This window comes from Myotis yumanensis, unplaced genomic scaffold (assembly GCF_028538775.1).
Source record: "Myotis yumanensis isolate MYYU_CA2020_CCGP unplaced genomic scaffold, mMyoYum1.0.hap1 SCAF_1, whole genome shotgun sequence".
In the NCBI taxonomy this organism is placed as follows: domain Eukaryota; kingdom Metazoa; phylum Chordata; class Mammalia; order Chiroptera; family Vespertilionidae; genus Myotis; species Myotis yumanensis.
In genome coordinates, this window is record NW_027223752.1 from 77,688,998 (window position 1) to 77,713,003 (window position 24,006).

The window sequence follows — 24,006 nt, forward strand, 5'->3', positions numbered from 1 at the left end:
TAACGATAAATGCCTTGGCCGTTCCTCAAACCCTTTGCTGTTTGCAGCAGATGATGGATGTTTAGAACACACCCCCGACACAGCGGAGTTCAGTCGAGAATTCCAGTTGCACCAGCACCTGTATGATCCCGAACATGATTACCCAGGCTTGGGCAAGTGGGTAAGTCCAATCTTAGTTACTAGTGGGTTTATACTCTGCTGCTCTGAAGATACCGATGGGAGAGATGAGCAATATAGGTGGGGAGAGAGAAGAAAAAATGTTTAGTGGCTGATTTTTTAGAAATCTCTGGTTGAGAGGGACTTTAAGTAGTTCTAGTCCAAACCACACTCTAGGCCACAATATTCCAACCAATCTGAAGAGTGGATGACCTGAACCCATCTTATTAGCTATAGGCTGCAGAGGCTTCCACTGCAGTCCACCCCATACATACTAAAGTGTCACCAGTGTTTCATGCAGCTCTTATAGGAAATATATGATTGTTTTTAAAAAAGGATACTGAAAAAATTTGCAAATTTTATCTCTAGAGTAGGGTAATGACCGCTACAGAACTAAGGAAAAACGATGCCAGAAGCTTAGAAACAGATGTATGTAATTCTGAGTTAAGGAAAGAAAAAAAAATGTGCAGCCGTGAGCTTGCTGTCAATACCAGGCAAGGATCTATAATTGCCAGTTAAGGAAATTGTTTATAAGCACTTGGAAAGAGAAAGCACGACCATTTGGCACAGGTTTGCTAAAAACAAGTTTTGTCAAACTAATTGTATTCTACTTGCCAGCATTAGTCACTGACTTGCCAGCTCGATGAGGGAAATGAAGTGAGCGTGGTGCACTTGGACTTCAGCAAAGTATTTGATGAGATCGTTCATGAAGTCCTATTGGGAGCAGTGGGGAGACATAGCCCAGGCAAGAGAACGTCCCCAAAGGGGAGCTTGTTAAAGGGTCCACGTCAACAGGGAGAGAGATTTCACATGGCATCCTGCATGTCCACATTTTAATAAATGTTTCTAATTTAAAAAGTATAGAAGGTGTAATTATCAGATTCTCAAAGGATGACACAAAGTTGGAAGGGCTTGCACAAAGTGACATTTGGGATTCAAGATGGTGAAGGCAGGCTGGGACAATGGGCCAAAGGAGATCCCAGTTGAATGGGGATATATCTGTGTCCCTGTGGTTGGGCCCATGTAGTTGGATGCTGAAGCCATGTGAGAAAAGTGGAAAAATACTAGGGAGTGTTAGTTCACATGTCAGTAGGTAGTCAATACATCTGTGGAATGAGTGAATGAGCAGCTATTCCTAACTTCCTAAGCCCTTCTAAAGCTATCAATCCCTTCTCAGCTCATTACTGGCAGCTGACCTTGCTTCGACTTTACTAGGAATTTTGTAGTCTCAGGACTAAACGCTCTCCCTTCCTTTTACACCGTTTTAGAGAAAGATGTCCCTGCTCGTTAACCGTTTTCATCATCTTGCTTTAACATTGCACTGAGTTGATTCAACATGCAACCTTCAAATGCACACATTTCCTGTCTTAAAACAACAAATCAATAACACCTCCTAAGTTGATCTTGCTTCTTGCAATATGCATCATTTTATTTCTCTTCTTTTTCATAAGCAGTTCTGTTAGGGAGACTTGGCATGGGGAGCCATGCTGCAGCCTACTAGAAGAGTTTGAATATGTTGAATTAAATTGGCAAACATCTATAGGTTCTTAAATAGGAGACTGGAATTATGAAAAGCTTCTATAAAGGAACTTATTCTGGTAGCAGAAGGTATGAAAGCTAGGAAAAAAGGAAGTCATTCCAGCTCTGAAAGCTGTGAATTCAAGTGAAAGTCCCCAACATGATGAGGCTCTACGACATTTCCAAGGGGGCTGACAACCTAACATCGGTGTGTGGCATAAATACTAGTATAGCATGAGGAGGAAAGATGAGATAGGTCAGGCTTATATGAAGTGGATGGTATGAACTTTCCCTCTGAGGGAATCTTAAAAAGAAAGGAGGAAAGAAAAGAGGGAAGTGGGAAGGGAAGAAGGGAGCAGAGAGAGGGAGGGAGAGAGTAGAAGACCACAGAGAATCACAGAGGAATCACAAGAAATGGGCAAAAGTATTGCCAAACAGAAGCCAGGGCAGGTTCAACAAAGATTAATTGGAAGATATTACGCTTGCTTCATTCCAGGCACCGTGCTAGGTGCTCAATATGCAATAGTCATCAAGACACGGTATTGGTCTTCATAGAGCTTATAGTCTTCTGGTTGAGAAGAACTGCATGAAAATAAAATGAACACAACCTAGCATTGTTCAGACACTATGTTTAATATTTTTACTGAATTATCACATTCAGTAAAATGCTCTAGTTCTGCCATGAGCACCGGGTACAGTTACTAGGAAAGATGGAAGATAAGGGTAGAGGAAGATCCGGGACTGAGGACTCATGGCCAATTGTACAATACCCATTGAGGAAGTCAAAGTTGCTAAAAAGGGCAGCATGGAGGTGTAAGGTGAGAAGGTAGCCTGCATAACTGGCAGGCTGGAAAAGAGAAAAAGGAAGCAAGGGGGAGACTGGGAGAAGTCTGACTGAGGGCAGAGATCCCAACTGGGGAAGCGGGAGAAATGGAAACTTCTCTCTTGCCAACTTTCCTTGCCTCTTCTTAAAAACCTTTAGAGTTCTCTCACCAAGTTCCACTCACTCTCAGTGCTCCAGTAAGAGGCCAGCCACCACCCTTCATCCTCTTTGCATCCTTCTCTAAATACCAATTTGTTTTCTCAGTCATTCCTAGTCATTGTGTGCATCGGAGCTCAAACAAACAAGTTAGTACTAAATGAAAAGGGAAGTACTCTTACAGATCAATGACCAAGGAGCAATGTTTATAAACCTTTTATCAGCTATAATTATGTGTTTGTTTAAACTTAAGTTTTCCTCATTTAATTTCTCATTACCACCTAGCAGTAAAATATGGTTTGTTTGATCTTCACATGGAAGTGTGAATTGAGTATGTCTTGCTTTTCTAAACTGGGGTCTACAAGCCTTCGTAGTGTATATATAGAATGATGGCCTCAAGCTTGTCTTAAGCTCAACAATCCTTCAAGTTAACAAAATAATTATCTTTTCCATGAAACTGCATGCAAGACCTGATTCCTTATTTGCTAATAATGTTTCTCTGTTTTTGACATTAGCTGGAGCCGAACTGGGTCTTTAGCAGTGATTCACATATAAATATAAGTGTCTGTCTTGTTTCCTGCATTTTTATCTTTGTTAATGCATCAAGACACATTTATGAAATGTACATCATATGCCTTCCAGGCCTGTGTTAGGTGATTGGAATACAAAGATGAATGGTAATTGCCTTTTGTAATACACAGATAGATAGTAATATTTATTGAGCACATATTATATACCAGACACTATATTAAATATTTTACTGAATTATCTCATTCAAGCTGCCCATTCCTATTACTCTCATTTTACAGATGAGAAAATACAGGCTTAGGGAATTTGAATAGGCTGCCTAATACCACAGAGCTGATGATTGGCAGAGCTGGGATTTGAACCAAACTGACTCCAGGGGTTCTTTAAAAATTGGATAAGTCCTTTACCTTTTCCATGGCTCAGAATGTGTCCTGTACATGATCCTATCAAGGCCTATCTAGGACTGGTTGCCTTTCAGACAGTGAGTGTACCCACAACATTGAGTGGCTATGACCAAAGGCAGGCTGCTATAGATGCCAGTCACTCCCCTTCACACATTAATCACAAAGTGTTACCCAGGAAAATGTTGTCTTGACAGCAAATATTTTTCCTATCAGAGTGCTTATCACATCTTTTCATTGGCAGCATGGACAACTAGGGGCTCTTCCTTGCACGGAAGCAGCTGATCATGGCCAGAGCCTGAGCCGAGGGAGAAATGAGAGGCCAGGACCCTCTTAACCTTTCATAACCTCAGCAATGTCTGAAGAATTGAATGTTCTTCAGCTGGTGTTCATCGCATTTCCCGTGTGATCAGACTGGAGTTATGCCTTTCTATTTTAGTGTTTTATGCCAGGAAGCACGTGATGCCCGTTAGTCTCACCTGGTTAACGTAGTGTCTGCCAGCTTTCTCCCGTGTAAAATCACCAGTTTCCCTTTTGGAATTAATAATTGACCTGCGGAAGGATACTTTGGGACTGTGTAAATATGCTGTCTCCATTAAACTTTTAACCAACAATTTTAGTACCCATTGATGACCCTCACCAGAATCAGTGAAAACTATGGTCATTTTAATGGCAATTTTCTTACTCTGTTATTTTTATGCACTTATTGGTTGGCATTCTAGTCTAAGCAAGGGTTTTCCTTGCTTTGTTTATTTACTTAAAATTGTGTGTATTTAATATCAATATTAAATATTTGATGCTCGTTATTTACTTTGGTGTACAGACTGTCCTGGATGCAGCCAGTGGGAGTCTCTGTGTGCTGGTTTTTCTTTCTTCTGACATGTCCCATCATTGTTTTTGAGCATTTCCTAACTTTCTGGCCCAATTAGATATCCCAAATTCATTCATCCTTGTGCTTTCCCTGCCCTACCCCTGGAAACAGACATTCCATCAAGAAGCCTCCCTGGTTCCATTTAGGAATGGAATTTGAAACCAACATCTGGGCAGCTGCCCAAAATCTTGATAGCACAATGGAAAGCCCTCTTTATGAACTCGAACTTGCTACTCACATGGGAAGCAGGCTCACCACTCACCCCTCCCCACCCGCCAATAAGGATGGGTGTCAGGAAAGGGGGATGGTTTCTTCTTAGAAGTCTGCTACCCACACGATACCTGCCAGTCCCTGCCCTTGGATCCATACAAAGCGGGGCTGATCGCCGCACTCCAGCACTTCCATGCAGAGGTGGGACAGCACCATCCTGCTAACCCTAACCCTAGTCCTCAGGGAAACACAGGGACCGTCTTTGAGAGGAAGACTTGCCAGCCTTCTGCACTTCCTTTTGAATGAAGGCTCTTATGGGCATAATTTGGCCCAAGACCTTCTAAAGTAGAGTAATAAACGATGCTGCTTCCACCCTGCTGGTGGCACTGTGGAGCTCCTCCACACTGATTGGCTGTCTTATATGATGGTACCAGCTCTCAGGTCCCTGCACAGTCCCTCCCATGCTCAGGCAGCTGAACACAGAGGTGCACATGAAGATGCTCCTATCCTCACTCCTTTCCCCCAGCCCCCTTCCCCAGCTCAGGCACAAACTCCCAGGATATTCTTTTGTTTTATTTTTCCTTTCTTTATTGATTAAGGTATTACATATGTGTCCTTATCCCCCGCCCGCCCCCTCCACCCCCCGCCTTGCTCATGCCCTTACCCCCCTGGTGTCTGTGTCCATTGGTTATGCTTATATGCTGCATACAAGTCCTTTGGTCAATCTCTCCCCCTCACCCCCACCCTCCCCTACCTTCCCTCTGAGGTTTGAGCACCTGATCGATGCTTCTCTGTCTCTGGATCTGTTTTTGTTCACAGTTTATGTTGTTCGTTATAATCCATAAATGAGTGAGATCATGTGATATTTATCTTTCTCTGACTGGCTTATTTCGTTTAGCATAATGCTCTCCAGTTCCATCCATGCTGTTGCAAATGGTAGGAGTTCCTTCCTTTTTACAGCAGCGTAGTATTCCATCGTGTAGATGTGCCACTGTATTTTAATCCACTCATCTGCTGATGGGCACTTAAGCTGTTTCCAATTCTTAGCTATTGTAAATTGTGCTGCTATGAACATAGGGGTGCATATATTCTTCCTGATTGGTGTTTCTAGTTTCTTGGGATATATTCCTAGAAGTGGGATCACTGGGTCAAATGGGAGTTCCATTTTTAGTTTTTTGAGGAAAGTCTATACTGTTCTCCACAGTGGCTGCACCAGTCTGCATTCCCACCAGCAGTGCACGAGGGTTCCTTTTTCTCTGCACAGGATATTCTCTGTGCATCAGGAATTGTTACATCCCAGAAAGGCAACACCGGTCAACAGCCTCACAGCGATATTACTCATTCCTCCAGTAAATGACCATGTTCCCCCTTTCTCCATATATGTATATGTGTATGTGTATATGTATGTGTATGTGTATGTGTATGTGTATATGTATATGTATATTTTAAGTTGAGGTAACATTGGTTTATAACATGATATAAGTTTCAGGTGTATAACATTATAACTCAATATTGTATACACTATAGTGTGCTCTCCATCAAGAGTCTAATTTCCATCCTTCACCATACATTTGACCTCCTGACCCCCTTTACCCATTTGCCCTCCTTCTACCCCCCTTTTCCTCTAGTCACCACCAATCAGCTATTTGCCTCTATGAGTTTGCTTATGATTTGTTGTTGTTTTTTTTCATATTCCACATATGTGTGAAATCACATGGTATTAGTCTTTCTTTGCCTGATTTATTTCCTTTAGCACAATCCCCTCTAGGTCCATCCATGTTGTCGAAAACGGCAAGACTGCATCTGATATTAAACCGATCAGTCCCCAAGGGAGCATGAGATGGAGGCCATGGCCAGGATGGCCTTTGGCAGCCAGGGGTCCCTCCCTCCCTGGTGCGGCCTCCCTGCATAGTTGAGGTTGGGCAAGAAATACACATTGTAAATTGCGGGTGAGGTAGATTTTAATGAACATGAAAATTACGAAGCTCATTCTTGGCATGTGTCATTTTCATTTCCAAATCCACCATAAAAAAATTCTTTCTATCCAGACAGTTCTGAGGATACAAGTGCTGTATAAACTTGTTCCTTACCAAAACTCTGTCATCTCCTTTGAAAAAAAAAAAATCAATGTGAGGGTATTTTATTTAGAGTACGATGAATCACCTTTTTTATACCTTCGTTCCCTTCTGATTAAAAACAAAAAACAAAACCCACGAGTAAAGCCCCCCAGCTTCCCTCCTCCCCTTGTGCCTCCAGGTTACGTGTCTGTCTTTTGTGATCCCGACAGAAGGGAAATCTGTTGAGCACGTGTCCGATAGTCTAGAGCTCATTCCAGCCCCTGTGTGTTTGAAATATAGCAATATGTGGAAACACTTATACAAACTGTGGTAACAGATCCCGTCCCCCTCCCCCGCGCCCCCCGCAACATAACTTTCCTTCTGCCAAGAAGTTTTTTTTTGGCAGTTTTTAAAAGGCTCACTCTATTAAAATTGTTATAGGCCAAATGGTTTTCCGATCGTCTTGACTGGGTGCACAGACTAAAGCCACGGGAGGAAAGGCTGCCGAAGTCGGAGTTCCATTTATTTACCTAGAGGATTGTTATTCATGGGCGGGCACCGCTCTAGAGAACAGTTTATGTGTACAGCTCATAAAAAGGGAGTTAGGCCCAAAAGTAAAGTGACACAACATTGTTTGCTTTGAACAAAGGCTGTTCACAGTGAGGAGATGGGTTTCCAGCGCGCTTGGGTGTGATCGTGCCGTATTTCCCGTTTATGGGATGTTGATGACAGGGAGGTGCCTCGGGGCATTGCAGAGACCTTTACCCAGAGCTGCACAACCACCAGCGTCCCCCTCGTGGTCTAGCTTTCTGATGCGACCTTCCTTTCATCTAGTTTCTTTTTTTCCATCTAGTTTTGTTTCCAAAATATGGTATGCAAATATCCAGGGGACACACCAAGTGTTGTTAAGATCGAGGCTCACCAAATCTGATCCATGTATTTGTTGTCCCTTCTTCCCACTCTAGAACAAGAAGCTCCTGTATGAGAAGATGAAGGCAGGACAGAGACGAAAGCGGAGGGTAACGCACAGCGGGCTGGTGGTGGCTGGGATGCCCGGAGCTTTCTGAGTGGGGCATGGACAAGCTGTAACCTGCAGTTGTTGGGATGGAGCCGTCCTGGGAGGGCAGAACAGTGGTCTGTGTGACCAGGCCACGCCCACAAAGTCCGCCTTGGTTTCTGGGATGGCTTTCTCAAGCTTTCGTACCTGGTTTTTAGTGCAAAGCCAAGTTTTGTGGTGATTCCATCAGCTCCACTGTACACAGGAAACGTGTGTTGCATCTCTTGCCCGGGTGTACGTGAGGATGTGTCTTTCCTCAGAGGGTCTGTAGGCCACTGGGAGACTGTTCACATATCTGCATCAATTACATAAACGCACTAGACAGGGACAAGGAAGTGATGAAAGGCGTGCTCCAGGCAACAATGCTGAAGGAATGTGGGGACAAAAGATGAGAAGAACAAACCTCATTCTTCCCACATGCCTTTTTTCTTGGCCTACCCAGATTGATGTAAACATCAACTAGATCGATTATATTGGTTTGCTGACCTCTGAATCTACCAACCATCCCAGGGCTGCCCAGGGTGGGACTTTGGTCTGGATGTGTCATACTGAGCCGCTGTGGTGTTGCCTCGTGTAAAGCTGTTGAATTAGCGCTGGGTTTCTCACGCATTTGATGGCACCATGATTCAATCAGTGATCATTGTCCATTCAGATAATCTACTGGAACCTTCCTACACAGGAATGCCCGGCCACCTGCCACCATTCTCTGATCATCAGGAGAAAAAGTTAAAATCCTAGTATTACATAGCTAAGTGCTACCAGAGAGTAGCCATCTTTGTTAAAATATACAAAGCAAACCATGTACCCAAGGCCACTGACTGGTTATTTAGAATAATAAGTGCTGGGATCCTGGTGAAATGTGGGACTCTGGACAGTGGTCATGGCGGCTGTGCTGAGAGGTTTGCCGAGTCCAGTCAGAGTGCTTAGCAGGTGGGGAGGTGGGTTTTGTTTTTTTTTAATTCAGTATTAATTCTCAGGACCCTGCAACAGAGATTCCCAAACCCCTATGCTACCTGACAAAACACAGAAATCCCATGGCCAGTTTTCTATGCTAGATGCAGTTTTGATGTCTGGAAACAGATCTTTGGGAGAGTTAACAGAGTTAATAGGGGTTTTTCTCAGGTGATTACAGTGTCCAGTGGCAGATGGTGGCAGGAAGGGTATGAAGGGTGTTAGTGGGCTTGAGAGAACATCAATAAATTCTATTCCAGGAGCTCAGAATACACATAATTTACCAGCAAAATAGCTTAAATATCTCTCCATGGCGCAACAAGGACATTTCCAAATAAGACCAATCATGGGCCCAAAATGAATAACTTAGCCTTTAGCTTTAATTGTCTCTGCTTCTTGGCTCACTATTCCTTCTGCCCTGACTTGAGTAATGACTGTGGGTCACGGTTTAGGTTCAGTAATGAAACCAGGATTATCAAAATCAGAATTCTGGCTAGGACACATATTATAAAGGTTTTACTTTGGCCTCAACTTCCTCCTCGTAGGAAAGGCTTAGAATTTGTGAAAATATGGGTCGCTGTGACCCAGAGGTATCAAGTTCTTTCTATTCTCGGGCATCTACAAAGACCCAAGCTCATGCCACAAACCGTGAGCCTCTCAGGACTGTTGGGGAAATAGAACTCTCCTCCCCTGTCATCATGCCTCAGATGGTGTTCCCATCTTGACTGAAGACTCTACCACCTCAAATGCATGAATCAATAGAAATTATGGGCTTCCCTTTGGGAAAGGCTTTCTCCAATGAAGCTCAGTATTTGCTGTGGGTTTCCAGAGGACATGGAAAGTAGGGATTCAATCCCACTGGTTCTTCAGTTGTGTAACTGAATAATGTTCACTTTGTAACCTGGCTAGTCTCTCACCCAAAGCTGAAGATAAATCTATAAGTGTCTTAAGTTCTCCAGAGGATAATTAAAACCAAGTATCATTATTATTACTCTTAAGTTAGGATTCAATGCTAATAGTTAAACATTCATCAACAAAGTTCAACTGATTGCTCCTTTTACTTCTTCGTTAATTTACTCCCCCTTCCCTCCATTCTTTGCCATGTTCTGGGTCTGGTCTGAAGGACTATCTCCCATAAAACACCCTCACCAAGAGGATTCTCCTCAAAGTTACAACGGAGCCCCAGGTGGTTTTATGAAACTTTCCATACTTGCTCATTTTCAATTGAATTCCTACTTGCTTCATGAGTAAAAGGTTAATTCACCTTTAAATGACTTCGCAAATTTTTTAACTCTGAAGATGTATCTTGTTAATATTTGAGGTTTACTATTTGTTTTATTTACTAGTAAAGAGCTATCAACCTTGTATTCCACTGTTGATTAAACACAAAAATCTACTTTCCTTTTTTAATGTAGTAGAATTTTCAGAATAAATATTACTAAAAATCACTCAAGAGATTTATGATATGAATATGCTTTTTCAGTTCACATTTGCTCTACCTTCCAAAGATCTTGATATAATTCTTTGGGATAGGCTAGGGCCATTCTAGCTGACAACCTTCTTGTTATAGAAAAAATGTTAGTTATTTTAAATATTTTAAAGATGTCTTCCTGGCATCTTTTGTGACATGACACTTTTCAGATCTCTGAGGACATTGCATATTTTAAAATTCTCAGCTGGTTTGTGATGCATTTCTTCAGGGTGAGTGGGACTGGCATGCTTCATTACCCATTGGAATGTGGAAAGGACATTTACAAATACTAAACTCAGTCCCAATCCATCTCTTTGGAGAATGTCTGCTCACCCTTCAAAAGTCACAGCAGACCTGTGAACTCTGCCCATTCATCCCTGGGGACTCTGTATGCAGCGGGATTGCTGATCATCTGCAACTACAGCTTCTTTCCTGTATTTTTGTTCAGTCATTGGAAGGTGACTTCAATAACCAATATTTCAAAACTTTTGAAATTTTTTTTCTACTTGCTAAAGGCTATGTTGTAAAGCTGCAATTACTAATTCAAATCCAAACCTCAAAAAAAATATGTATTAAAGAGGGAATGGAAAAACCTTGACTCATTCAGAATACCAACAGATAAAAGAGATTTCAGACCATGGAGTCTTGAGTCAAAAATAATGGAGCCTTCCACATGACTTCCTCCCTTTTTTCTTCAGCTTTTCCATTTGACTGAGGGAAGGTGGAAATGATTACCGAGCCGCTGCCGAATCCTCTTTAGGAGAATGCTGGCATGGAAGAGCCAGCATTATAGGATGATCTATGACTAGTCTGCAAATCGAATTTCACCTTGGCCCTGCTTGGTGATCTTTAGAACCTTCGTCTTGTAAAATAATTTAATGATTTAATGCATTTCAGATTCTCTCTCCCCCCTATTAAGGCCATAGAATAATAATTCTCTTTCATAATGGGCTTGTGTATCTAAGTTAATAGTGAGAGCCTATTCGCTGGTTAATTCCAAATCTTTGTGCCAAGCAAAGGAGGGGGGGCCACAATGCATCCAATAAGGACTTGATAGCTGCATGAAAGACACAATGAGACACATCTATCAGACAACGTTTCTCCTCCCACTGAGATGTGGGTTAGTTCACTGGAGTAATTATTTGTTACCTTATAGTTAACCCAATAGACCAGAAATGATCTCATCCACCTATTTTGTGAGGTGTCTCTATCGATGTTCAGGTATAATACCAAGCCATATATATATATATATATATATATATATATATATATATATATAATTTTTTTTTTCAGAGTGTCAACCCATATCTACAAGGACAGAGACTGGACAACGTTGTTGCAAAGAAATCGGTCCCCCATTTTTCAGAAGAGGATAAGGACCCAGAGTAAAGTGAAGATGCTGGGGGGACACCCACACCCGCCGTCAGGCCTTGGTATTGCTTATGTGCACCTGTTATTAGAGCCCCTGTGAATGTCAAAATGCTTATAATTTAGTCCAGTGTGGATGAAAAGCAGCTTTACCTTGCTATTGCATTGTCCTTCACTGATAGCTCCGCTTTCTGCTAAATGCAAGCTTTTTTAAAAAATTTATTTATGAGGATCTGAAATGAGCATTAAAATGAAAGTGTGTATGTCAATAACAATGAAAAGCAGGACTGTGAATGGAATGTCAGATTTCTTGCCGTTTGGAATGCTGCTTTGGCTGCACTATTTGGGCCCAGTCTGTAAAACGCTGGCATTTGGTTTTGATGATGTCGCTCACCCAGCCCGTGGGCGTTGTTACACACCAATAGAGAAGGTTGTACTCGGAGGAGGGCCTGACACATCTCAGTGGGCTGCATCTTAATAAATGTGCGTTGTGTGCAAGCATTGGCATAGGAAGGTTGTTGTTTTTTCATTTAGACCATTATGAAAACAATGTCTTTGCTTACTAGGACAAACTCATGAATAGGAATGTATCTGATCTTAACAATAATACTGTGAGGCAAATGGGGCTGCATTATTATCCCCATTTTACAGATGGTGGGACTGAGACTCAGAGCTTCCACGGAAAGCTGAAAGTGGCACAGACAGTACCTAATGACTAAGGTCTTCTGATTTTGAGTTATTTTTGTTTATTAAGTAAATAATGGGTTTCTGTCATGTGCCAGGCACAGGGCTGGGCTCTGGGGGTGCATCAGCGGCCCGATCTGACACTGCTGAGACCCTCGGGCAGCAGATCATACCATCTTGGTCTCGACGTGTCTCCAGGGGCACTGAGGACGTTGGCCAGCTCCACTGTGGTGCTGGAGTCCTGTGCTGCCTGTTTGTGAAGAGGTGTGCACTTTCCTTCCAGCCGAACTCTCCCGGGTCAGAAAAGCAATTCAGTGGACGGCTGGCAGGGATCAGTTCACGGGGGAGATGGTTCCCGTGCCTTTTACAGCTCCTCAGTCTAAAGCAGACAACAATTTCAGGCTTTGGTAGCATTGGCCTCAATTTCTTTGTCTATAAAAGGGAGGAAGCACTCAGCGAGAAAGATCATCCTTGATTTAATTTTAATAAGTGCACATTTATGTCAGGGCCTTGTCTAATAGAAATAGCTTGCCCGTATTTAGTTACCATGTGAGTCTGTTATTGGGGCTTATAAAAATCAAGAAAGGTATTGGCAGCTTTTTCATAGCAGGAGGCACTTTTCCAAGAGTTTCTGCAAGCAGTTTCTCCACCTCCCACAGCTTGAAGCACCCTCGCCACCTGCTTTCAAAGACAGTTCAAGTTCCCTCACTGGAGATGCGGAGGGCTGCGAGGGTCTACCCTATGTGTTCTGGGTTTTGTAGGTATTTCAGTTACATCTCATGCCAGTTCCAGCTCTCAGGCCAACCACAGACATCTCTTTCGCTAAGATTAGAGAGAAGGAAGGAAAAATGGCTAAAGGAAGATGTTTTGTGACCATGAGGAAAAGAGTGGAGGTGAAGCAGGAGGAGGTGAGGTCAGACGCGTTCCTGCCCTGCCCTGGTCTCTGAACAGCACAATGGGTTTCCCTGGCTCCCATGTCAGCTGACTCCTGGCTGCGTTTAGTGTGAGGTCACCGAGGGCAGAGTGGAAGGTGAGTGAATGGGAGAAAGCAAGGTAATCCTCAGGAGCCGCATCTCTGAGGCTCCTGTCTCTGTCAGGTGAGCCTGGCTCCAGGCTCCAGGCTCTAGTCATGCTGCCCGCCTCCTGGTCCCTACAGCCCAAGGAAGCCGTGGCTCCTGTCATATTATCCTCTCTGTGTTATTTCACTAGCCCCTGGAGCCTCCTTCATCACATGTGTAACCAATATTTTATATTAAATTCCTTCTGTTTGAAATTCTCTGTACCTGCCACAGACTCACAGGTGATCTTAAGGTGTCCCTGCCTTGGCACAGGTGCATGAGGGCTCAGAAAGCCCACACCCACGTTTCAGAAGAGGCGGATGGCATGGGAAATGAAGATGGTGGGGGCCTAGGATGTTGCGTGGGGTTGGATTGGATGCTGTAGCAGCTCTGGTTCAGAGCCTGGTTAATTCCACATCTATGAAAGCCCCCATTTCTGGACTCTAATTATCTCATCACTGCAAAATTAAAGCAAAGCAAAACAAAACAAAATAGGTACTGCCCTTCCTCCGACACTAAGAACTGCATGCTGCTTAGCTAAACCTCACCTGGAGCCCTTTTCTAGTGACAGTGCTGGGAGTCAGTGAACATCTACTTAAGGGGAAAAGACTACCCATCGGAGCATCGAACTGCAAGGGGCTCCTGGTGGGCTACTGGGTTCCTCGTTGCTGTGCAATCAACACGAACTCTCCATAAATGTTCATGTTTTCAATCATCATTCAAGCACATACCTGGCAGATGGTCCAGAATCTTCTTACTTAGGGGCCCTGTAAACAATTATCAAAGGCCCCCAGGGGACTTCATCAGTCTGAATTGGGAGTAGGGTGGGCTGGGATCACTGGGGCCTGGGCAGCCACCTTTGACATCCCTTGCTACCACACAGTCTTGTTGGTGAAGCTTTTTCTTGTCTAATGCCTAGACACTTACCTAGGGCGGGCGGGGGGGGGGGGGGGGGGGGTGGTGGCAGACTCAGGCTCCAAAACAGCTGACATGGGCTCCAGAATTGGGCTATGAAGTTAAAACTTGCTTATTTCCCAGTTAGAGCTGCTTTCTAGAGTATAAGCCAGCTCCAGGGTCCTGTGGAGCTGCTCTAACACGTGCCTCCTCCCATCTCCCCTGCCCTCTCTCCAAGCACCACTCAGAAACAGACCAGCTCTAGTTAGACCCTTTGTGAGGACACTAGGACCTTCCCATGCTGTACTTGGATCATCAAGAATAACCAGTGGCCCTTCTCCCAGGAACATTACTCATTTTTGTCTCTGCTCCAGATGGTCTTCCACTCCCCTACACACAGAAGAGGCTGGCAGGTGAAGTAGCCCTTTCACTGGGCACCCAGTTAAACCTCTGCAGAGGGCATTTGTGCACCTACAAGTAGGAGGATAGCAAATATTCTAAGGTTCTGTGATTCGCTCACAAACAATGCATGAGTCAGGACTGAGCCAGATGGAGAGACAAATGATTTATGAGTCCAAGGAGCCCACAGTACAGAGAGGCCGACAGGGAGACAGGAGTCATGGCAGAATCTGGGCAGGTGTAGTGAGGACTCAGCAGCTAACCCAGGGTGGGTGGGTCAGGAAAGGGAGCCAGAAGGTCACACCCAAGCTGAGGCTTAAAAAGTTTTTCAAACTCAGGAGGGAGAATGGGAGGCAGAATGTTTCAAGCAAAGGAATCCATGTACAAAACTATGGAGAGAGAGAGAGGAGAGAGAGAGAGAGAGAGAGAGAGAGAGCTAGCAGGACATGGAAGTGCCCAGTCTGGTGATGGTTTTATTTTTTTTTATTTATTATTATTTTTTAAAATATATTTTATTGATTTTTTACAGAGAGGAAGGGAGAGAGATAGAGAGTTAGAAACATCGATGAGAGAGAGACATCGATCAGCTGCCTCCTGCACATCTCCTACTGGGGATGTGCCCGCAACCCAGGTACATGCCCTTGACCGGAATCGAACCTGGGACCTTTCAGTCCGCAGGCCGACGCTCTATCCACTGAGCCAAACCGGTTTCGGCCTGGTGATGGTTTTAACAAGAGGGAAACACGTTTTGGAAAACGAAGAGGTAAGTCCAGCAAAGAAGGCAGAAATCATGCCAATAAGAGCCAGGGCCAAGTGGGGCCACACGAAAGTATGTGGATTTTATCCTGAAGGCTGGGAAATCCCAAGAGGATTTCATATAGGAAGGGCAATTATCAAGTTCATATTTTAGACAGGTCCCTGGTGACAGTGTGCAGACCACACCAAAGGCTGTTCAAGTTCATAATCTGGAAGAGAAAGAATAGGAGGAGGAGCCCTAGCCAGTTTGGCTCAGTGGATAGAGTGTCAGCCTGGGGACTGAAGGGGTCCCAGGTTCAATTCCAGTCAAGGACACATGCCTGGGTTGTAGGGCTTGATCCCCAATAGGGGGTGTGCAGGAGGCAGCCGATCAATGATTCCCTCTCATCATTGATGATTCTATCTCTCTCTCCTCCTCCCTTCCTCTCTAAAATCAATTAAAATAAAATAACAGGAATAAGAATTTTATGCAATTAAAAAAAAAAGAATTGGAGGAGGGGGCAAGGAAATGAGAAATGCAGATATTTTAGGGCACATAGACATTCCAGGTCCTGTGAGTCCTGAGAGCTACTTGTAAAGCCAGGTGGTCTCAGTGCTGGGTGCGTGTACAATCTCCATCTCATTATGTCAGAGTATTTAAGGTTAATTCCAGGAGGAAAAGAACTCCAACATATTGGGTAGATATTCTTCTTAGCAACTTTCACCTAGCAATGCAGTTCAGTCAGAGGTCACTCTTTCCCCTAATTAGGTATCCCTGATTCTCTTATTACCCTACTCTGTGTTCCCGTGGGACCTCACATACACTTCTGTACAGACCCTGGAACAGGGCATAATAATAAGAGTTACTATGTGTGTAGAACAGGTTCTATAGACCTGGTTCATTTAATCCTCGCTCCGTACTAGATAAAGCCACTGAGGCTGAGAGGTTACCTGACTTAACCAAGACTCCACAACTAGTAAGTAGCAGAGTTGGGACTTGAACTTAACTCTCTTGATCTCCACAGTTGATAACCCTGTACCCGAAGCTTATTCACTTATGTGTCTCCCTGGCTCTACTGGGTTATACATTGCTCCAGGCCATGGACTATGTCTCATTTCTCTTTCTATCCTGGTACCTTGCCTAGGGTCTGACAAAGGCAATTAACTGCTTGCTGAATGAATGAACATTATGGAACGTTTTAAGACGCCAGGAAAGACTCATTATCTTAGACCATGTGTAAAGAAGAAAGAGTGGTATTATTTCTTATGTTGGTAGGGTTCACAGATTGACTTGAAGTTGTGTATATGATACCCAGGTCCTTTTATAACTAGCCAGTAAAACTCTCTTCCTCCCGTTTTCCCTGAGGCACTGCCTGAATGTTGACAGTTCAGGAAGTGTCAAGGCACACAGTTCCAGCCAAATTCTTCAATTTGCTGCACTCCAAGGATGGCTCCACATGACCTATTTATTAAGGAAATAGACTAAACCACGCAGTGGTTCTACTTACCCTGAGGGCAGATCTGTGGGAAGACTCCTCATTGGGTTAGGCCATGGGCTTTCATCTGCCAGTGCTCCTCTGACCATAGGACTATCCAGTCGGTATGTGGGTGGCACACAGGGCATATGCCAGGCTTTAGCTTTATCAAGTGCTATGGCAACAGCCTGGGAATTAGAACAGAGAGACCTTGGCAAACATTGGCCAATCAACGGGAAGCTTGCTCAGGCTCATTATTCACGAGATCCACTGAAAGGGAGACCTATGTAAAGAGGCTAACTTCTTGAAAAGGTAACATTCCCTAAAACCTCCTGGGGACTGGCTTTTACCAGCAGCCTGAGCACAGCAGTATTCTGGTACTTGCTCTCCACAACCTGCTTCTAAAGGAAAAAGAGACTCTACCAAGACTTTGTAACTTTCAGGCTGCTCTCCCCAGTTTGGTGAGTTCATTGTAGATGAATCAGAAACATATGGATCAAATTTCCTCCTAAATACACATGGGTTTGGCAATTAAAAGAAAATGTGTGTAATATAGCAGATTTGGTGGCCACCAGCTCTGTGAGAAGGCAGGGGCCACTAAAAATTATCGTAACTACTTAGTAAAAAATATATATATATATTTTTTGGTTAAAAGTACCCAAGGATATTTTTCTATTGATTTTTAGAGAGCGTGGAGGGGGAGAGACAGAGAGAGGAACATGGATGTGAGAGAAACACATCAATTGATTGCCTTCAGCACGAGCCCCGACCAAGGCCAGGATTCAGCCTGCAACAGAGGTACATGCCCTTCATCGGAATCAAACCCAGAACATTTCAGCCTGAAAGCTGACGCTCTCTCCGCTGAGCCAAACAGGCTAGGGCTTAGTAAAAAAGATTTGATTGCTAATGGGCACAGAAGAAAGGATGGAGAAAACTAGCAAGAGAATCATGGGTGTTACACGTTGGCTCCTGAAGTCTGTAAGCAAAGGCAAGGCGTTTGCAAAGATTCTAAAAGAAATGTGTCCTTGAATTTGGGTTTAGAAACATTAACTTATGATTTGTGAAGAAAGACTGTTTTAGAAAAAAGCTGCTACAGGATGGGATGAGACAGACTCAAAAGGCCATCCTCATAGACTGAAGGTTCTATTGTTTGATTAAATTAATTTCATCAAACAATAAGCCATTTCTCTCAACATAAATCAAAAATATATTCACAGGAAACAAAAATATTTGGAATTGCTTTGTAAAATATATTTGTTATTGCAGACACAGAGTCATGCAGAGTGAGAAACATCTTAATAAAACCCAATAGCAGCTCTAGTGTTTCATCCCCAAGTAGGCCATCATATGAATTTTCATCTGCTGGAGTCATTTTCCTTGCTAGGACTCATCACAATATTATTCATTTTTTATTTCAGAAATAATTTATCACAGAACTATTTTTAAGTGCCAAATTCTGAGGCATGCTATGGGAGTCTCATACAAAGACGCACAAGATACAGACTTCCCTCATGTAGTTTATAGCAAAATAAATAAACAAATTTTCAGCAATTTGTGCACGATTATTATGTATTTAATCCTGTACCATCACAGTTCAGCAGGGACCAGTTAGGCACAAAATTTCTGATTAGATTTGCATTTGACCCTGAGTGCTGCTACTTACAAGCTATGGGACCAAATTATTTCATTTCACGGAATTTTAGTTCTTTCATTTGACAAATGAGAAAGGTAATATCTACTTTATCAAATTGGTGTGAGAATAAACTCCCTGAAATACAGCACTTGTATTAAACCTTTGATGCCAAAGTCACAATTAGCCAGGTTACAGTGCAAGAAGCAAGTTCTTTACTCTGGATATTTTTAGATGAAGGTGATATAAAACAAGGAATTGGGTGCTCATTAAATTATTTGAAGATATAGAGGAGCAGGAGGTGGGGTCCCATAGCTAGACTTAATCAGTTCACAGCTGGGATCCAGAGGTCAGGAAGTGGGTGCCACTGCCACCACCACACGGCTAGGACTGATGCATGACACTCCCAAAGCCATCGTTCTGACACAGACATGCTGAGTGCCTACAGCTACTGCCTTTCACAGGCGAAACTGCAGCAGAAAAAATTCTTCTCTTTTCTCTTCCACCTTCAGAGTCTTGTGGGAGTGCACTATTTAGTGTTCTATTTTGTTTCCAGAATCTTAGTTTCCAGTTTCCAGAGAGTCAGCTAATGTAATTTTTAGCTTTCCAGCCTCTTCAATACAAGAAGGCACACAGAAAGTGAGGGGAATAGATAATGTGTGCCAGTTGACCACATCCAATATTGAAAGTATTTACCACAGTGTTAACATATGATAAGATCTTCAATGTTAACTATCTTTTTTTTTTGCAGTTCAATTTATTTACTTTTACAACTTATAATTCATTCCATAGTCTTCTTTGTTGGTATAACAGCTTTATTAGTTCAAATCAAGACATCACATGTTCTAGCGGCTAGAATCTAGCCCATCATGATGGTGCAACATTTAGCTCTTCTTTGTAGCTGGAACTCAGTAATTTGTTTCATTCCATTCCAATGATTCTTCAGACAATGTCATGGACTCCAGTCCCTCCTGGGTGGTCATAAATGATTTCAAAGTCCTGCTTTCTCATCAACAGGCTAATCAGAGGGATGTTCTCATATTCACCATACTTATTGTTGTTGATCTTACTGCTGCTGGGCCAGACAAGTCCGGGATACAAAGAGCTCACTGACAACCAGGTTGCCCTGCATGCCTCACGATAAAACCTTTCTTTAGAACTCTAACTTCTTCACAGAACCAGTCTACCTCACATGCTTCATCTGCCAACTCACAGTTGTCTGAATTGTCGGGAAGCACAATGTTTAAGGTAACATTTTTGTTCAAATACACCGTCTTTCAATTTAAGAATACACCCCTGGTTTGGTTTAACTTCCAGTTCCTGGACTTTTTCCTTGATCCCTTTGTTGTGTGGTCTGGTGACGACTCTTCATTTACTGAGGACATTTGCTCAGGGGACTTCTCTAGCTCTGGATCTTACCACCAGTTCACATCATACTGGATGGCTTCATTGACTTCATTAGACTGAGCCAACCAGGTAGCCGAAGAAACATTCCCCTGCGGGGGAGCTGTCCCTCTCTCCCACTTCTTCGTACACTTTCTCTGGGGAGCATCTTCAACCTCATGAGGGCTATCCCTACTTTCACATGAATCCTGTGAAATCCATTGTGTTGCACCTGCTGAAGCTCAGTTTGAGTCCTCTTGGTTCTCATTTTCCCCCCATAGCTACGGTGGTGCTGGAATTTTGCTGGATTATAACACACAGGGAATTTAGGTCTTCAGTTAGGTGTAGTGGGCAAAGGGGTTTGGAGAATGAGGAAGCTTGAATATTCATTGGGCACAACTGAACATGGAAATACAGATTTCCATTTCTGAATGGATTCTAGGCAGACTTCTGATACCAAAAACTTGGGTAAGGCTGCTGGGCCACACCATCCATGTAATAGAAGGGCCTGGTTATTTTTTTCAGAATGTGTGTTTTCTTTTGAAGATTTCATCTTCTAGGCTGCTCTCATTCCAAGTCTGCGACTGGGAGGGTAAATGGCGGCATGCCGACCCGACCTCCTTGTGGCCGGCCCCCTGCAACCCGGAGCGTCTATGGTCAACTGTCATTATTAATAGATATGCTCTTTAAGCCAGCATCCAGAAACGATTATTCTTACAAGTGAAAGGAGTCCACATCATATTTTCCTCCTCCATTTTGTCAAAAGTATATGATCAGGGAATTGATATTTTCTATATAGAAGTAGCCAAAGCACAGGTAAGGTGAATGCTCCGGCGAGGGTAAAAGTAGAGCCCATTGTACTGATCTCAGTTTAGCCATCCACTCACTATTTTATAATAGCTCCACAGAAGAGAGTGTGGCCAAATGATAGACTGTAGAATTTTAAAGGTGACTTTTTTTTTTTTTTTACAAACTTCCTGTTTGATAATATAAGAAATTGTGTTCTAAAGATAGTGATTGCAGCAAAGACGTACATCAAACTCAAGCTTTCTCATCAGAACTGACATGGGAACTGTTTTTCCTCTAAAGTGAGCATGTCAGACTCAAAGGCTAACACGGGCCAAATAAACGAGGCATGTGGCCAGCGGGCCGTGAGTTTGACATGCTTGCTCTAGAGCAGTGGTTCTCAACCTTGGCTGCACATTAGAATCACCTGGGAATCTTTTTAAAATCCTCGGATGAGGCCCAGAAATCAGGATTTTAAAAAAGATTCCCAGGTGATTCTAATGTGCAGCCAAGGTTGAGAACCACTGCTTTAGAGGGAAAATGGTCTGGATGAAAACGGTAAAGATGAAGGTATTTTCTTTTTCTCTAAACTTTGGCTCTTTTTTTGTTGTCGTTGTTGATTTGGGGATTGGGTTCTAAGCTTATTTCTCCTCCACAGCTTTTGGGAGCTTCCCGGTTGACTGCTGCTATGTAGAGTGTCTGGGGTGGGCGGGGGGGCGGGGGGGGGCGGCGGGGGGAATAATGCATCATGTTTAGATGGCACCAGTTATTTTTTTTAAAAAATAAGATTACTTGCAATTAGTTTATCATGCCCCAGAAAACTCTGAGAGGCTGGCATATGAGAGAGGAATTTATTTTTATTGTAAAAGCAAATGAACTTAGAAAGTGAAAGGGGTCAATGGAAGAGCCAGAAAGAGAATGAAGAGATGCCCAGCATGCTATTTTCCACCCGGCCAACAGCCCATGAGAACTATTCCAAGTCACTTTTTACATATGCCTTGACTGTTGAAGCATCAAAGATGTCCTCAATAGATTCACAACTCAAACCACATTGCAGTATTTTTTTAATAAAGAGGATTGAAAATGTGAGTGCAGTATTTCTTCTGTTTTTGCAAATGGATGCGTTCAATGCAAAACACTGCCAGCAGCTAACCCTATATTGGTTAATATGCTCAGACCCACTGGGCACACAACAAGCAAAACCATCGCATTCCTCAGTGAAGTATGATCAGACGCTCTCACATGGAGTGTGCCTCCCGCCTCACATCATAAGAGAAGGGGCTTTTTTTGGATACATTTTGTCAACACCAAAAAGTGTAAACAGCTTTTTCAAGAAGCCGGAGTGTTTTCCTCCTGATTCACTCTGGATGCCTACAAGTGTTTCCTTTTAAGTTAAAGCATTTTACAAATTGTTCCTACTGAACCAATTTACATATTTTATCATTACTATTTTTAATAAGTAAGTTTTAAAATTTTTTTTATTGATTTTTAGAGAGAGAGAGAGGAAGGGAGAGGGAGAGAAACATTGGTGCAAGAGCGAAGCATCCATTGGCTGCCTCCTGCACCGCCCTCCCCCACCGGGGATCCAGCCTGCCCCTACCAGGAAACAGCCACCTTTAGGTGCACAGGACGATGCCCAATCAACTGAGCCACACCAGCCAGGGCAATAAGTAACTTGTTTTTAAAATAAAAATGTATTTCACATTGTTTCAAACTTTCTGAGATGCTTGGGAAGAAAGAGACAGAGTTCATTTAAAACACTCTTGTTTATGATAGATAAAACCACAAACTTTTGTGATGTTAACCAACTCAGAGAAAGAGAATCTGAACTTCAGAGTATTTTGTGTTTGGAGAGAAGACACACCAAGGAGAATGGGCTCATTTCAATTCCATATATTATAGGAAGGAAAAGATCAAGGAAGAGCTGGTCTTAAAACTGTCAAAATATGAGAATTTGATGGGAAGAAAGAAGGAAAACAGAGCAGTTGGAAATGTAAAGATAAAAGAGTTGGATCCAGACATGTCTATGTAATTTCCCAGAAATGGAAACTGCACTGGCAGCTTGGAAAGAGATATCGAGAAACAATATGCATTAAACGATGAGCGTTTCTTGCAGCAATGAACTTGGAAGGCTCTTAGAACACATGGCATAATGGTCTTGTGATTCATCTACATATGGCCTTATCCTTGGTGACTGACAAAGGGAGAAATAAAGTTTCATAAGGAATTAAACACAGAAGAGGAAGCTAAACGCTATTTCAGAGAAAAGACTCTGGGAAGCTTCCCGGTCACCAGCAGAATATTAACTCGCTCGTTCTATTAAATACATAGAGGGACGGATCACATGCAAAATTCCCTCGAATGCTGCAGCGGCTCTGAGATGTAGGTGCCATTTCTTCTGCTTTCCCAATAGTCCAGGAGTCGATTTGTCTGGGTTGCTTAGGTGGTTGAGCTTCCCACTACACCAGGGATTCCCAATCCTGGCTGCTGGTCAGAACCCTCTGGTGAGCTTTGTAAAAATACAGACTCTGGGGCCCAGGCTTGGGGAATTCTGTTTTAGTCCTCTGGAGCAAGCTCTGAAAATCACATTAAAAAAAAATTCCCCTGATGCACCGTCAGTTAGAGGGAACAATGCCCACAGCTGCAATCAGAGATGGCATGAGAATGGGTGAAAATAGACCAGGAGAGAAGGGGTAGAAGAAAAGAACACCATGGCTGTGTGAGCAGCCTGAAAAACTGCACAAGTAAGCTCACACAATTCTACCAGAACTGGCGCCACCAGAATTTATTTCTAAGACCCCAGACCTTCCTGACCAGCCCACTTCCTCCAAGAAGTATCAGATACGCCTGTGGTTTGGAATCGTGCTTTCAGAAGCCACAATAATCATGGTAAAATTCTGTTGCTACACCCTGTTTCCTCAGGATGACTTAGGATGAGCTACTTGGGCCTTCACCAATAACTAGTGAAGGAAGAGGCTTTGATACCCTGAATGTATACTTGACTAGTTATTTGACCCTGTTTCAAAAAAAAAAAAAAAAAAAGAGTAAAAAAGAAAATCAGTGGCAAAACATGCACCATTCCTGGCCACATATGCAAATATTCTTCTCTTATTCAGTATGGCTTTCCTCTTTTGTGCCCTATTTCGCCAGGCTAAGAAAACAAAAATATCTGCCAACAACAAAATCTTTAAGGTCTCCCAGAAACACAAGGGGAAGTGGTGAATAGTAATTTCTCCTGACATTTTACCATGATATTTTTTTTAGTGGAGTGGCTGCTATCCTATCTGGCAGGCCATAAAGCTGACTTCTCTGGGGTCTTGGTATTGTTGTCTCATGATTGGTTTCACAAGGCAAGTTCCTAAGGCTGCGCCACTAGGACTGGCTGTCCCTCGGCG

The 24,006-nt window shown here is 43.1% G+C and overlaps 1 protein-coding gene across 4 annotated transcripts in view; it reads left to right on the forward strand.

The window, feature by feature from the left end:
- SCG5 (secretogranin V) overlaps positions 1-12,065 on the forward strand; it is a 61,031-nt gene extending 48,966 nt beyond the window's left edge. The window contains exons 4-6 of one of the 4 annotated variants that reach the window (XM_070425463.1): positions 48-160; positions 7,686-7,739; positions 11,493-12,065. In XM_070425463.1, coding sequence (XP_070281564.1) covers positions 48-160; positions 7,686-7,739; positions 11,493-11,588 — 263 coding nt within the window. In that variant the 3' untranslated portion in view covers positions 11,589-12,065. The remainder of the gene's footprint in view (positions 1-47; positions 161-7,685; positions 7,740-11,492) is intronic. The other 3 variants (XM_070425470.1, XM_070425478.1, XM_070425487.1) reach the window with 3 other exon arrangements.
- Positions 12,066-24,006: the final 11,941 nt, after the last annotated feature.